The 16,585-nt window shown below is 43.4% G+C and overlaps 1 protein-coding gene across 1 annotated transcript in view; it reads left to right on the top strand.

Annotated features, from left to right (window-relative positions):
• The window catches only part of TASP1 (taspase 1), a 191,395-nt gene that overhangs the window by 98,436 nt on the left and 76,374 nt on the right, over nt 1–16,585 (top strand). Inside the window, exon 11 of the mRNA XM_088479452.1 lies at nt 10,887–10,965. Within this exon, the coding sequence (XP_088335578.1) occupies nt 10,887–10,965 (79 nt within the window). The remainder of the gene's footprint in view (nt 1–10,886; nt 10,966–16,585) is intronic.

Below are 16,585 nucleotides of genomic sequence, written 5' to 3'. Positions count from 1 at the left end.
CGTAAGGGGGGGGAGATGTATCAAAGCTTGGAGAGAGATAAAGTACCAACCTGTACAATCAGCTCCTGTAATTTTTCGAACACAGTCTGTAAACTGACAGGCGTATATTTTCTAAAGTGAGAGTTTTTAGAAGTGGAGATGTTGCCCATAGCAACCAATCAGATTCTACTTAACATTTAACTAGCACCTTCTGGAAGATAATAGCTAGAATGTGATTGGTTGCTATGGGAAACATCTCCACTTCTAAAAACTCTCACTTTAGTAAAATTACCCCGTAGACGCTGATTGGTTGTTACTTTATAAACTCTCTCCAAGGCTTGATACATATCCCCCAAGAATGGTAATCGTCCCCTGGCCAAAATGTTGTCACCATACTATAGAGAACAGTTACTCTTCCCATTTTGCAGACCTTGAAAGTAGCATTATTTTTATTATAATGTTCCTGAAACAAATTTATTTATTACCAGTTATTTATATAGCGCACACACATTCCGCAGCGCTTTACAGAGAATATTTGGCCATTCACATGTCCCTGCCCCAGTGGAGCTTACAATCTATATTCCCTACAACATGGTTACAAACATACACACTATGGTCAATTTTGTGGGGAGCCAATTAACCTACCAGTATATTTTTGGAGTGTGGGAGGAAACCGGAGTACCCGGAGGAAACCCACGCAAGCACAGGAAGAGTATACAAACTTCACACAGTTAGGGCCATAGTGGGAATTGAACCCATGACCTCAGTGCTGTGAGGCAGTAACGCTAACCATTACACCGTCTGTGCTGCCCTATATAGAAACAAATGACATCTACTTAAATTAAAACTTTTGAAAAACTGTTATACACAAGTCGAAATAGTTAATCCTTTTATTTATTTTGATATATTTTCCCCGTTTGTGTAGATAAAACCATTTCATGATCTGATTCATTTAGCGCTGATGGCCGGAAAGTGCAAGTGAAACGTCCGCCCTCTGTAGCCACCAACATTTTGGGGTACTGTATTCTACCAAAATGTGTGCAGATGAACATCATGGAAAATTAAATACAGGCTCATGAGGCCAATTTAATTAGCAATGAGGCGGCTCGCCCAACCAGTAAGTACGCGCATATGAGGCACTCACAATAGCCACGTAGGGCTGCTTGCAAACATCTGCAAGTTTAGGGTTGAGATCGGGTAGAATTGATATGCCAGTGTTGGTTTTTACATGCCGTTACTACAGCACATTCTGCCGCTCGTGGCTAATTGAATCGACTTCTGTAAGTTATAATGTCAGGTATGATCTAATTCCTGATTACTCCAAAAATAGTTGATAACAATTTTTGTATATTTTAATGAAGCTAGACAGAGGAAACTTATCAGAAATGACACAAGGTACATTCAGGTGCATAAATATTGGCACTTTGACAGAATTTTCATATTTTGGCCTCTATTCACCACCACAATGGCTTTGAAATGAAACAAACAAGATGTGCTTTAACTGCAGACTTTCAGATTTAATTTGAGGGTTTCTATATGTGCCTCCCACTTTTTAAGGTGCCAAAAGTAATGGGACTATCAACTCAAAAGCTATTTCATGGACAGGTGTGCGCTATTCCCTCGCTATTTCTGCTTCAGGGTACATAGGGTATCCACAGGATACCCTGGGGTATAGGTGTGACGTCAGTCGCAGGGCACCAAAGAGTTAAGCTTTCAGCCTCACAGGATGCACTAGGTCCCCCTCCTATACCCCGCCCCCGGGCCAAGGCACCTCAGTTTAGTTTGGTGCCCGGCCGGAGTCGGGTGCACCTGTTGGAGTGGGGGCTAGAAGAGCCCCTGAAGCTTTTTCTTCATGCAGCTGTGGCTGCACATCTGGATGAACAGCATGGACAGTCAGTCCTGACGTCCATGCTGTCTTCCCTACACCCCGCCGGTACCAGAACGCCGGTACTGATCCGGGGATGCTGGTGGGCGTCTGGGGTCACAGCTAGCGGTGACCCCAGATGCTCCGGACCATGGCCGGATTCAAGGGGGACAGAGGTAAGCAGCGGGGTCCCGCGGTGGGTCCCCGCTGATCACATGGTCCTAAGTCCCCAGGCAGGGGGCTCCCTGGGGATTGGCTGCAGCGTGGAGCCAGGCGACCAACCTGCGCTTCCACTACCCCCTGGGACAGCGGACCGCAGCAGAGCGGTAGCGCTGCGGCGTCCCAGGGGTTAAATGCATGCCAGGGGAGCGCGCCTTCCCTGTCTCACAGCCGGCGCCTCCCCCGCTGCACACAGCCCTCTCTGCACTGTGCTGACTGGTCCTGTGTCAGCGCTCCTCCCCCAGGCCAGCTTCTCTCTGCTCCTCGGTGGCCATCTTCTCTGCAACGCATGGTGAACGCTGCTGGAAGTCTGGAAGGAAGCATCGTGGTCTGGGTCCCCACGCATACCTCTCCTCCGCTGTGGCTCAGGTCTGTGTATGCAGCGTAGTGTCCTACCAGGCCCTGTGTCTGTGTAGTTGAGTGATCAGCGCTGTTAGTGCAGGAATTGTTATTTCTCTGCATTGTATGTGACTGTGCTAGCGCTGCCTGTAACTTTTCTTCTCTAAACTGTCAGCTTAATTACTGTCCCTGTTCTTTCTGCTAAAGCCCTTGCGGTGCGGTGCTGCAGGGTGGTCTCTCGCCTATTTAATACTTAATTGGTGAGAGAGGTCACATACGTGGTGCCATCATGTCTGAAAGTGATTTTCCCCTCCGGCTACAGTGTACCACGTGCAAAGTACCGTTAGCGGAGGGGGAGGGTAGCGCGGAGGGCCTTTGCCGGCAGTGTTTGTCCATGGCGCGGCCTATTACGGTTACAGCACCGGTACAGGAGCCGCCCTGGGCTTGTTTCGCTCAGGCGTTAACAGCTTTAGTGGGCCAGTTAGCTCCGCAGCCGGCGTTTACTCCGATGGGTTTGCCCTAGCAGTCTGTGGTGTCGTCACCCATGCAGGGGTTCCCACGACAATCGGTGGTACCCCACAGTCTCCCTATTACCCCGCTCCCGGGTTCTCAGGAGCCAGCGTGGGTTAACTCCCTGACGAGTTCTGTACAGCACTTGTCGGATGTGTTGCAAGGGGAGTCTGTGATGCGGCCTCATAAAAGGCCGGTGGCGTCTCTGTCCGCTCCTTATGAGGATGACGAAGGGACGTCTGATGATGGGGAGATTCTGGATCCTTACGATCAGGAACCTCTCCATACTAAGGACGCTGATGCTAAGTCCAAAGTATATATTCCTGGACTTATTCGGGCGGTCCGCACAGCCTTGGTGATTGAGGACGAAGTTCCCCCAGCGGCTAAATCTAAGTATGCCTTTTTCAAAGATGTGAAGGGCGATGCCACAGTCTTTCCTCTTTCGGGTCAGTTGGTGGACCATTTAGAGGAGGCGTGGAAACAACCTGGCAAAAGATACCAGCCGCAGAGACGCCTGGCTCCCGCGTGGCCCAGACGGCACTGGTTCTCAGACCTTCAGGGTCTGTCCGTGGACAGTCCTCTGCGGTTGCCGCTACGACCGGACCTTCTGTCTCAGGGTCCTTGTCTTCACCCGGACCTGACTCGGCTGTCTTTGGCGGCGTGGCTGTTGAGACGGCCATGCTGAGGTCCCGGGGGTTTTCCAGCTCTGTGGTGCGTACCATGTTACGAGCTCGGAAACCGTCTTCCGCGAGGATATACCATCGCGTGTGGCATACGTTCTTCCAGTGGTGTCGACCGAGAGGTTATGCACCGCGGGAGTTTCGTCTGTCTCGGATTCTCGCCTTCCTGCAAGCGGGACTAGATCATGAGCTTCGCCTTGCTTCTTTGAAGGTACAGGTTTCGGCCCTATCTGTCTGGTTTCACCGTAGGATTGCTACAATCCCAGATGTGCGCACCTTTATGCAAGGTGTTCTCCGTATTCAGCCGCCCTTTGTTCCACCTGTGGCGCCTTGGGATTTGGCTGTGGTCCTGAGGGCTCTCCAAGGAACGCCGTTTGAACCACTGGGCTCAGTGGATATTAAATGGCTAACAGCTAAGACTGTTTTCCTTCTGGCCGTTGCTTCGGCCAGACGTGTTTCTGAGTTAGGGGCTCTTTCTTGTAGACCCCCTTTCTTGGTTTTTCATGGGAACAGGGCAGTGCTCCGCACTTGGCCCGAGTTTCTTCCCAAAGTTGTTTCCCAGTTTCATGTTAACGAGGAAATAGTTGTTCCGGCCTTTAACTCACCGGGTCTTTCCGTGGGTGAGGCCTCTTTGGATGTTGTGCGGGCCTTAAGGACTTATGTTGACCGCACTTCTTCGTTTAGGAAGTCGGACGCTTTGTTGTCCTCTATGGCTTCTGTAAAAAGGGTTGGCCTGCTTCAAAGCAAACTTTGGCAGCCTGGATCCGTATGGCTATTTCTGAAGCTTATCTTCATGAAGGCCTACCGGTCCCTCCTTCTCTGAAGGCTCATTCCACTAGGTCTGTGGGTCCTTCGTGGGCAGCTCGACGTGGTGCCTCGGCAGTTCAGATCTGCAAGGCTGCTACGTGGTCTTCTGTCCATACCTTCGTGAGGTATTACAAGTTTGACACCTTCGCCTCTCAGGATGCTTCCTTCGGGCGGCGGATTCTCCTTTCTGCACAGGAGCGTCCCCACCCTTAAAGGATACTGCTTTGGGACATCCCCAAGGTATCCTGTGGATACCCTATGGACCCTGAAGTAGAAAATATGAGATATGGTAAGAACTTACCCTTGTTATCTCTATTTCTACAAAGTCCATAGGGTTCCACAGGACTCCCGCCCTGTCGCACCTGTGCTGCAGATGGGCTTTGCTCTGGTCACCGGTTTTCCGTCTCCCTCTGGTGAGAATGTGATTCTTGTATGTGTCCAGATCTTTGTTCTCTCTCTTCCTTCTCCTCCTCCGGCCTATGGCTTGGTAACTAACTGAGGTGCCTTGGCCCGGGGGCGGGGTATAGGAGGGGGACCTATTGCATCCTGGGAGGCTGAAAGCTTAACTCTTTGGTGCCCTGCGACTGACGTCACACCTATACCCCAAGGTATCCTGTGGAACCCTATGGACTTCGTAGAAATAGAGATAACAAGGGTAAGTTCTTACCATATCTCATATTTTCATTATCAATTAAGCAGGTAAAAGGTCTGGAGTTGATTCTAGGTGTGACATTTGCATTTGGAATCAGTTGCTGTCGACTCTCAATATGAGATCCAAAGAGCTGTCACTATCAGTGAAGCAAGCCATCATTATGCTGAAAAATCAAAACAAACCCATCAGAGAGATAGCAAAAACATTAGGTGTGGCCAAATCAACTGTTTGGAACATTCTTAAAAAGAAAGAATGCACCGGAGAGCTCAACAAAACCAAAAGACCCAGAAGACCACGGAAAACAACTGTGGTGGATGACAGAAGAATTATTTCCCTGGTGAAGAAAAACCCCTTCACAACAGTTGGCCAAATCAAGAACACTCTCCAGGAGGTAGGTGTATATGTGCCAAAGTCAACGATCAAGAGAAGACTTCACAAGAGTGAATATAGAGGGTTCACTACAAGATGTAAACCATTGGTGAGCCACAAAAACAGGAAGACCAGATTAGAGTTTGCCAAACAACATCTAAAAAAGCCATTACAGTTCTAGAACAACATCCTATGGACAGATGAGATAAAGATCAACTTGTACCAGAGTGATGGGAAGAGAAGAGTATGGAGAAGGAAAGGAACTGCTCATGATCCAAAACATACCACCTCATCAGTGAAGCATGGTGGTGGTAGTGTCATGGCGTGGGCATGTATGGCTGCCAATGGAACTGGTTCCCTTGTATTTATTGATGATGTGACTGCTGACAAAAGCAGCAGAATTAATTCTGAAGTGTTTCAGGCAATATTATTTGCTCATATTCAGTCAAATGCTTCAGAACTCATTGGACGGTGCTTCACAGTGCAGATGGACAATGACCAGAAGCATACTGCAAAAGCAACCAAAGAGTTTTTTAAGGCTAAAAAGTGGAATGTTATGCAATGGCCAAGTCAATCCCCTGACCTGAATCCGATTGAGCATGCATTTCACTTGATGAAGACAAAACTGAAGGGAAAATGCCCCAAGAACAAACAGGAACTGAAGACAATTGCAGTAGAGACCTGGCAGAGCATCACCAGGGATGAAACCCAGCGTCTGGTGATGTCTATGCATTCCAGACTTCAGGCTGTAATTGCCTGCAAAGTATTAAAAAGTGAAAGTTACATTTAGGATTGTTTAGTTTGTCCCATTACTTTTGGCCCCTTAAAAAGTGGGAGGCACATATAGAAACCGTTGTAATTCCTACACCGTTCCCCTGATTTGGATGTAATTACCCTCAAATTAAATCTGAAAGTCTGCAGTTAAAGCACATCTTGTTTGTTTCATTTCAATGCCATTGTGGTGGTGAATAGAGGCCAAAATATGAAAATTCTGTCAATGTCCCAATATTTATGCACCTGACTGTATGTGCTGCAGTGACAGGCCTCCGCCACCTACTGTAGATAATTGAAGCCACACAATGTGCATCCGATTCCAGAAAGAAACCCTGAAGAGCACTAAAAAGTCTTCATTGGGTATAGGTGTTAATTCAGGGTAACCTGGCCTTTTTTGTTACTGCGGGCTGGTTTGGAGCCAGGGATTGGTCTTTGCAACTGATTTGGTGTGGTTTGACATCCCAGTTTTCAGATGCTGAGGAAGAACGGATTGTACCCTCTGTTCTGGACTTCTTGTGTTTTTTCTTTTACTAAATCATCCTCTCTCCATGCCCCATGTTTGCTACTGATTTAAGGAGTTGTCCCTCATGCTAAGTGGAGAATGAAACTACTTAGGCTTAATGATCCTATAAAGAATTGTGAAATAAAACTACTGTACATTTGCAAAATACAACATAAAAAATAAATGCAAAATAAATCTGTCCTTTATCTAGCACAGCCTTTGAAAGTTAGAAACTGATTGGTTTATCTCTCTCCAGAGTAAATCATCTTGTTTTTTAGATTTAGTGACTTATTTATAAGGATAGCATGGGTTCATGCTGCTTATTAAACTAAAAGTTACAGAAAACTCCATGGTTTTGTAGCAAGTGAAGGAAAAAAACACATTTCCAATTATAAAATACATATTTAAATTGAAATAATGCTTGCAAGAAAACCCACAGAGAAACTGCCAGCGCTGTTGCTGTATTTGTCTCTCTCTGTGTGCATAGGAGGCTCCCTCTAGTGGAGATGGGGTTATGTTCATAAAATGCAGTTTGTTAGAAAACCCTTCAGAAGAACATTGTATGGCTCAGGTCAAGAACCCACTGATAATGCATGTGCATGTTTATATATATATATATATATATATATATATATATATATATATATATATATATATATATATATATATATATATATATATATATATAGCATGGGGACAGTTCATATTTTGATCAAAACAATTAAGCTTGCAGCCCGCAGTCAGGGGACCCCAATTTTCTACAAGTTGCAGGTAAGTATCCTTCCCCAAACCCCTGAAGCCTGAACCTAATCCTCCCCTCCCATAGCTTAACCCTAACACCCCATCTCCCCCTGCAGCCTGACCCTGCCCACCCCTCTCACATTGGGACTTAGTTCATATTTTGATCAAAACATTTAAGCTTGCAGCCTGCCATCAGGGGACTCCAATTTTCTGCAAGTTGCAGGTAAGTATCCCGTAGCCCTCCCCTCCCGCAGCCTAACACTAAACCCCCCCCTCCGCCGCCTAACCCTTAAGCCCCTAAGCCTAATACTTACAATTGGGATCACAGCCATCAGGATTCCGGCGCTGGGATTTTGACTTCAGACATTGTGTGCAATCAGGATGCCGACTACATCCCATCGCTATCATATTAGAATATATGATAGCAATTGCCCTGTTTATAAATCTGAGTTATCAAGTTGTTGATCTTTAATTATGTAAGACCACTTGAAGGTAGTTGACATAGCATTGTGGTGCATAAAGCAGCATAAAAGATATAGCTAACAATAATTATACATTATCAATGCTATGTCAACCACCTTCAATACAATAGGAATCGGTACGGGCATCAGTACAAATGACTTACTATTATTATCCTTTATTTATATGGCGCCACAAGTGTTCCGCAGCGCCTTACAAAGTACATAAACAAATAATTTGACAAGTGACTTACAGTACAAAATAGGACAAGGACATGGATAGTATACATTCCTACATTAGTGACCATAACACCTAGATATGCAACTAAGTGTTAGGTGCCCTGGTGGGGGGTAAGGAGAAGCACAAGAGGGGAGAGGGCCCTGCTCGTAAGCGCTTAACATTCTACAGGGGAGGCGCAGACAAACAGGTGTGACACAGATGGGATAAACAGGGAGGAAATACTATATACTTGTCTTACGTAATTAAAGCTCAGTAACATTTAGTACTGATTTCTGTTGAGTAAAAGTCGATCTTTCCTGGATTAGCTCCTGAATTTGATATGATTTTCTCTTCCCCATGGCTAATAATAAAATGTGCTTTTTTTAAACAAAAAAAAAGCAAAACACTTTTGTTGTTAAAATATAAAAGGATTCTACTTTTCACTGTAATAAAATATAATTATCTTACTGGTTTATTTTTATTTAATTTTATGACGAAATAATCTTTATTTCAGCCACATGCTTAATTTTATATTCTCTATAATCTTGCCACATGCTACTTGTTCTTTGTTCTTTCCCATTTGTACGGGGATACAGGACCCTTGTGGCGCCTTACAATAATTGTTAGGAATGTTTTCCCTTTATCTCTATGCTTGCTTAGCACAAACTTTTGTCATGTTAAGATCTTGATGCAGAACTTGCCTAACAGTTTCATTGTCGATGTTTACTATTTCTTCTGTCATTCGGATGCTGAGTCGATGGTCAATTCTAACAGTTTTCTCAATTTCTCTCCACATTTTCATTTGTTTTTGATGTGCAAGGCCTTCCAGGATGTTCATCAACTTCGACATCCTCATGACCATCACTAAATCTTTAGTGCTACTCAAACACACATACATACACACACAATCTGCCCCAATCATGCATACACATACAATCTGCCCCGTAAGCCTTGCAGAAAGATTCATTGGGGGTTTTGTTCAAATTAAATTACAATTTTAAATTAACACGTTGCTCTACTTTTGACTAAGCATTTTTACGACACACAGGAAAACACAACTTCTTTGAAAGCTGTGTGACGGCAAACTATCTGTGCGAGAGGGGTGACATTTGCAAAACCGTTTTGAGATAATCCAAGTACTATGTTCCCCCACTCCCTTATAATTCACACAGTATGGTTTATTTTTTACAAGTACAGTCTCGATATTTAATAGCCACACATCGTAGCATCGCGCGAGCTGTACACACTGCACAATCTGGTGTATGACGGAGTGATGTGTTGTTAAATGGTACATGTAACAGCACCGCACCGTTCATTGCATCCACCCATCTGCCGTGCAGAACATCAGATGGGTCGATGCCATGAACGACCCTCGTGAATGACCAATCGGGTGTACACACTGCACGGTCCTTATAATGTATTATTCCGGTCAGCGTCGGGACGATATATATCGTGTAGTGTGTACCTAGCTTTAGATAGTAATCTCTTTGATTCCCCTTCAGTAACTCTAGTACTTTTACTCTGGAGGAGGAATTTCACTTTAAAATGTTGAGTCTAAGGTTTTAATTACTTCTATTTAAAAAAATTCCCCGCTATGTTGAGCGGTTTCTAATATTGTGCTCAGATTGTTCTTCTATGTGGGTTTAAACTGCAATTACATTTATTAGGGTACTGTGGGAGATCTAGAGGTTGCTACTGTCTTGGCCCACCAGTCCGTGTCATACTATGGATGTGTGCATATATATATATATATTATATTTAGTACTTAAGCTGTAGTTACTCTCCATTTAACAGTGTTCTCTTGCCCTACATTGTTCCAGAAAGTGATCTTATTTTCCTGTGAAAGAGAACATTCTTCCAAATGTAATGTTATTTGTCATTCAATATATACCAAATTCCCATGGTTGGAAATACACTTCATTCCACGATTTGTAGGAGGGTTGTGTAAGGTGGGTGGCCATGAAACAAATAACAGATTGAAGTTGCTAACATAACATACTGGCAGAAAGAGTGACTTCCTATTACACTGTGTGCATACTGATTGATTTCTTTATGTGTCTTGAGATAGAAGTTTTTCCCTATTGGACACTGATTCTATAATGAGGGCTTCCTTTATTACTTTTGGACTCCATCTATTGCTTTTTGATGTAGTGATGTTTTTGACTGTTAATTCTAATAATAATCAATGGAAATGTTTGTCTATTATTGCCCAGTCTTGTTTTACTCCTGTTTTGTCCCCAATAGTAAAGCGCAACAGCATATGCTCCCGCTATAGAAGTAAATGTTAATAAATAAATGTTAGGACATTTATGAAAGTGAATTAAAATGCATTAGCTTATTTAAGACATACTGTGATTATAAATTGAGGCTGCATCCTAATGGGTGTTGGTTCAGCCTACAAAATGGCCGCCTGCCCTCTGCCCTCAAAATGGCCGCCTGCACTGTGTATGAGCAACTGCTGTTCTTTAAACCGATGGTGTCTGTCCATTGTAAAATGTTACATAAGCCAATTAACCTTTTATAACCACAGTAATATAATTCAACTCTATTTTTTGACCCTTACGAGATGCTTTGGTTATCAACCTGAAGTTATAGATATATAAAGAAAAAAGTGATAATTTTTCTTGACTATGGTCTCAATGAGATTATGCTTCGTAGCGTTTGCTATTTTGTGATACTTTTCTGTCATAAAGTACCTATCGTTACAAACGTGTCAACGGAAAGCTCCATTTACACTTGATAATGTCTCAGCTCAATGTGTCTTGTTTACAGGCTGCTCTGTATGGATGTGGCTGCTGGGCTGAGAACACTGGAATTCACAACCCTTATTCTACAGCTGTGAGTACTTCAGGTATTTATTGCTTCCATTCCATGATAACTTACTGCTACTTCTCCAGCTGAATGAGTAAACCAGAACATGTGTGTGCCACATAGGCATTTTTTTCACTCAGTGTTATTCTTGTATCAATGCTCTTTCTATTTATACCCTTGTCACTTTACACTGAATAATATATTTGCAAATGGGACAGCTGCTTTGGCTCTTTCCAAGATTGTTATCCTTTCATATTGTTTTATTGTTTATTTCTATTACTTCCTTTGAGAAAATGTGGCTTTGTGGTGGGTGATAAAGTTCGTCACACACTTATTTGCTGACATTGCACGATGAAAGAAAGGACTTGTTTTGTATCCTCTTTGGCCACACATGTGGTTCTTCGGTAGTTGGGTCAAATGACCGAATGATAATGGGCCTAATCTGTGACCGGACAGCTGGTATTTCCGACCAGCGGCCATCGATGTTCTGCAATCCGTCGGAGGATCGATTAAATTCTCCATGTTAAATTTCACCGATTTGCTATTCATGATCCATATTTTGATTGTGATCTTAATCTGCTACTTTATACTAATTCCTTGTTGACAAAAATACAAATACTAAATACAGTATATAGTACACTAGTAGCTACACAGGGGTCAATGTGCTAAGCCTTGGAGAAAGATAAAGTGGACGGAGATTAAGAGGGGAATTCAATTAGAGGCGAAAAGCCATATTCGCCTGTTTTTCTGTGAAAAATTAGCCTAAAAAAAATTCGCCAAATTCAATTCCAGGACAATTTCGCCTAAGTGGAAACATTTCTCCAAAAATGATTCTCCAATCAATAGCTGGTGAAAAGAAATGCAAAATCTTTATTTTGGGGTGCAAACGTGGGGAAACAACTCAGACCCCTTGGGACAGCCCCCAAAAGGACAAATACTCAAAAAAATAGAAACTAACACCTAAGAACACCCCAAAAAAGACATGTCATTTTTGGGGTGAAAATTTAAAAAGTGGGGGGATAAACATTAAAAGTAGCGAAAAAGACTTCTTGGGGGTCCACAAGTATGGGTCAGGTGTTTTTGGGATTGCAGGTGCATGCAGCAGGTGGATTTTTCACGTTTTTTAAAAGTTCACTTTAGAGACATAAAAACATGCTAGCACCCATTTTCAAGCACCCCAAATTTGACAGGACTACTTATTTTCACCAAAAACTACAGCTTTATGCCATTCTTCACCACTTTTACAGAGACGCTAATAGCAAGTAATTTACACAACTTAAGTACGCAAAATAGTTTTATTAGGGCTATTAGTACACATCTATATTGATTCCCTATGTTAGTGCATCTTTTTCTGGGGTACAGACTGATTTCCCCAATTCTTTCAGTACTTTCCACCTGTTCCGCATTCGCCTATTTCCGTTTTCGCCTGTTTTGCAATTGAAATAGGAGAAAAGCGGGGACGAGCACGGAATAAATTCGCCTCTGAAACAGGCGAATAAAGCGAACAGTCGGACAGGGGAAAACTTCGCCTCTAATTGAATATGGCTGAAAGTACCAACCTTGGGCCCGTATTCAATTAGCCGCGAAAAAGTATCGCCAATTGTGACTTTTCGCCAGGTGGAAACTTTTCTCCGTATTCAATTGCAAACTCTTTTCGCACACGCGAAAACGCAATGCAATGTAATAAGCGAAAAAAATTCACCTATATAAATAGGTGGAGAAAAAAAGTTGGAAAATCACTATTTTCGGGTGCAAATGTTGGAAAACCACTCTGCACCCTTGGGACAGCCCCCCAAAGGATAACTGCGTAAAAACAAAAAATAAAAAAATAGAGGAACACTAGTAAAAATGACTTAGAAAAAGGGGGCGAAAAAATGCAAAGTGGGGGTACAAACTTAAAAAACTAGCGATATAGACTTTAGGGGGGTCTGCAAGTAGGGGTGAGGTGTTTTTTTGATTGTAGGTGCTTGCTTCAGGTGCGTTTTTTGTGTTTTTTTTAAAGTTTACTTTAGCGACTTTAAACCATGCTTGCACTAATTTTCAAGCACCCTAAATTTGTCAGGACTACTTACACACCTTAAGTACCCCAAATAGCTTCATTAGGGCTATTTGGGGGAATGTACATTGTACCCCAAAGTTAGTGCATATTTTAGGGTTTTTTTTAGGCTGATTTCCCCCAATTCTGACAGAACTTTTTGCCTTCGCCGGGTTGCGTTTTCGCGTGTTGTGGAATTGAATACGGTAAATAGCGGGGGCGCGCACGATAAGTTTCTGCAGCTAAAATACGTGATATAGGCGAAAAGTCTAGGCGCTAGGCGTCTGGCACCACATGGCGTATTTAGGCTAGGTGTATGAGGACAGGACACATCTGTACGTGTGATCATCAGTAACTAATGATTGCCAGAAGATCACCAGAGACTTCTTCCAAAAATATGCGTCTTGGTTGTACAGCTTATGCGACAAAAGTGCACTGCATGTGTACACTGACAGACGGTTCTGGCATTTCATATACTTCAGTGTATAACGGAGTTGCTCATCTGGGTACAACAGGCAAAAGACAGAGTTCTGATACGAGCGTCTGTGCCATACCTCCACCATGTATTGTTATGCTTAATCTGCGACTTTTTGCCTTCGTGGCAAAGTACTAATCTAGGGTGCATAATACACTGTGAGCGACTTTGTATGTGGCTATAATGCGAATAAGATGCAAAATTTCAGAAAAAGTACTTAAAGTATAGAATACGCTACTCAAGGCGGAGCCTCTTAAGTCGTGCCAAGTAACTCGCACCAAAAACTCATCAGGGAATGCGGACACATCTATACATCTATTATCAGATATCTGAAATTGCTGTTATATTTTGTGCTGCTATCTGCATTGAGCCTTTTCAGCTGTATTTGCAGTGCTTTATTGTACATTTGGCAACTTTTTAATCCGTCCCTCTGGATAGGTGAGGGGTGTGGCACTACATAACTGATCAACATGTAGCTGCTTTTCTCCCCAGTGGGCACTGCCCAGGGCTGTAACTAAGGGTTATGGGTTTAGGGGGCAGGAACAGCACAAGGCTCACTGTCGCCCTGTACCGCCCCCCACAATATATATCACTTAACTGAAGACCTGGGAGGATGGTCTACACTCCCGAGAATCCGGGAGAGCTCCACAACATTTGGGAGTCTGGCGGATAGTCTAGGAGAGTAGGCAAATATACTTTACTGTTTATCCTGTATGTTAGTTGGTCTTGCTTCTTATATTATTAAAGTCTTGTTTATATAATTTTATTCTGTCGTTATCTCTTTGCTTATGTCATTGATATTGAAAATCCAATAGAAATACAGTTAATAAAATACAGGATTGGATTAAATTGAAAGAGAAATTGTGCAGTAACCTGAGACATTTAAAGCCCAGATCCAGGTCAGATCATTTATTTACTGTTATTTTATTTTTTTTTCAATTTTGTTCTATTTATCAAGTACGTAAAAACGGCAATGAAATGTTAAAGCCAGAACGATGATTGTGTGGCTTAACCATCTGCTTGCTCAGGGATAAGTATATTGGTTTGTGGTACTAAATTGGATTTCTCTCTGTTACAGTTCTTTTCTTTTTAATGTGGAAGTGATCTTTAGAGGATGTGGGTACTGTCTTTTAAATTAAACCTCTAGCTTCAAATTGAAAGAGAAGGGATATATAATTAAGAGATGTAAAAGAAGGTTAATGAAAAAGTCCCATGAGGAATTTGCCTACTGCTTAATAACCGTTCATGATTACTAAGTTTGCCAACATGTGATGGCTGGATCTTGGAGACCATATGCTAAGTACTCTGTGTACTAGTCAGTGGCATGTCATTGATTTTATATTCAGGAATTATGACTTTAAATTAAAAAAACAAACAAAAAAAAACTTCCGTATCATTTCTACGTTGTGGAGAATTTTTCCATTAATGAAGAACGAACCGTGAAAAGTGTTTGGTTTTGCCCGTCTTTCCGTTTCGGAGCAGGTTTGTCTATGCAGGAAGCTTATAAGTTACCTACTGTATGTTGTCATATTTTATTGAGCTCTCTGCCCGTACCCAGTCACTGACTTGAATCCTTGACCTGTTGTCATTCTAACGATATTTCATCACACTCTACATGGTCAACATTGACATTCTCATGTTGACATGAGGAATGACAACATTATGACCCTCGACATATATTACCCCCTCACCCCTCTGAGGGGCAATTTGCACCTAGCATGGAGCTGGTGCAGGTTTCAATGTTGCGACTGATGGTTGTGTCTGAAGGCATACCAAGCTGTATTTCAGCCTCTAAAGAGGCTCATAATGGGTGCCTGAGTCCTTGCACATGGGTGTACACCAGGGCAGGGCTTGTATCGGTATTTGCACAAAGTTGCAGAAGCAATACGGGCAAAATGACGCAGACACGGAACGCTGCAGCATCTGACTAAGAATCAGGCTTATTGTGTGTCACTGACATTGTGGGGCTGACTCAGAGGTGGGCTCTGTGTCAGTGCCGCATGCCAGCCGCAGATGCTTTCAGTCTGTGCATGTGTCTGAGCGGCACTGCTCATGCGACCCTTTGGACACAAAGAGAGGCAATTTCAATGGGCGCTTGAGGGTGGTAACAGAGTGGTGGCTAGACAGACATGGGTGTATCGCGTTCAGCGAAGGCGTCTTATGCATCCATAGGGCTGGGGCAGGGTTTGATGGTGTGTCTGATGTTGCGTCTTAATGCGCAGCAGATGGGCGTCTCTGTACGAAGTCCTTCAACCGTGTCATTAGCATAAAGATTCAGTCGTGCTGCGGCGAATGACGTGGTCGCGGCTGCAATGGCGTGCACCTCTTTATCAGGCGCTGCGTATGCTTTTTGATTACAATTATACTGTACATTCACGTTTTTGGATTGCTTTATTATCATAGGACACTTGTCCAATATGTAATACTGGGCCTAATTCAACAGAGGACGCACTAGCTATCGCAGCTGTTAACATGGTAGCAGCTGCGATGGCTCTAATATGGTAAAGCAGCAAGAGGGGTCACGCCTCCTGCGTGCATTACTGATCCGAGTTGTGTTGTTCAATGCAGCATTGTATTATCTGCGTGATCCTCCGCCAGCCTAAGTGACCTATTGGGTCAAGCAAAGCCGGCTGCCGCAGATGCACAACAAAAGGTCAGGAAATCTCTGTCAGCTGACGGAGATCCTGGCCTCGTCTTCCCTCTGTTTTGGGAAACGAAGGCTGTCGCCACCCCCTCCCCACCTAGAAAAGGCAGCAGACTGCCATTCACTGACAGTCTGTTGCCGATCTGAATGGGAGACCGCACATGAGCAGTACGGGTGCAACACATGCGCAGATTCCCGAACATCAGGAGTCTGCGTGATCCATTCAACTGCGTCCTCACTGTACGAAATGTGATACAGAGGCTGTTTTTTCGGGTCCGTGTACCTACTGCCGGCAGTAACCCATTAGATAGCGAGAAATCTTAACTCCGATGAAACAGCTGATTTCTCTGGAGAAAGGCCTATACTTGTGAGTTACATATAAAATTTGCTTTTGATTAATATTTTTAAGCAATAAATGTAAAGCCGATAACATCTAAAGAATCCTCAGTCAGCATTTAACAGCAAAGGAATACTTTTGGACTGAAGCAATAATCACCACTTTTTGC

The sequence above is a fragment of the Taudactylus pleione genome, unplaced genomic scaffold (genome assembly GCF_031769625.1).
Source record: "Taudactylus pleione unplaced genomic scaffold, aTauple2 ptg000235l, whole genome shotgun sequence".
Classification (NCBI taxonomy): domain Eukaryota; kingdom Metazoa; phylum Chordata; class Amphibia; order Anura; family Myobatrachidae; genus Taudactylus; species Taudactylus pleione.
This window is presented reverse-complemented; position numbering and strand designations above follow the sequence as displayed.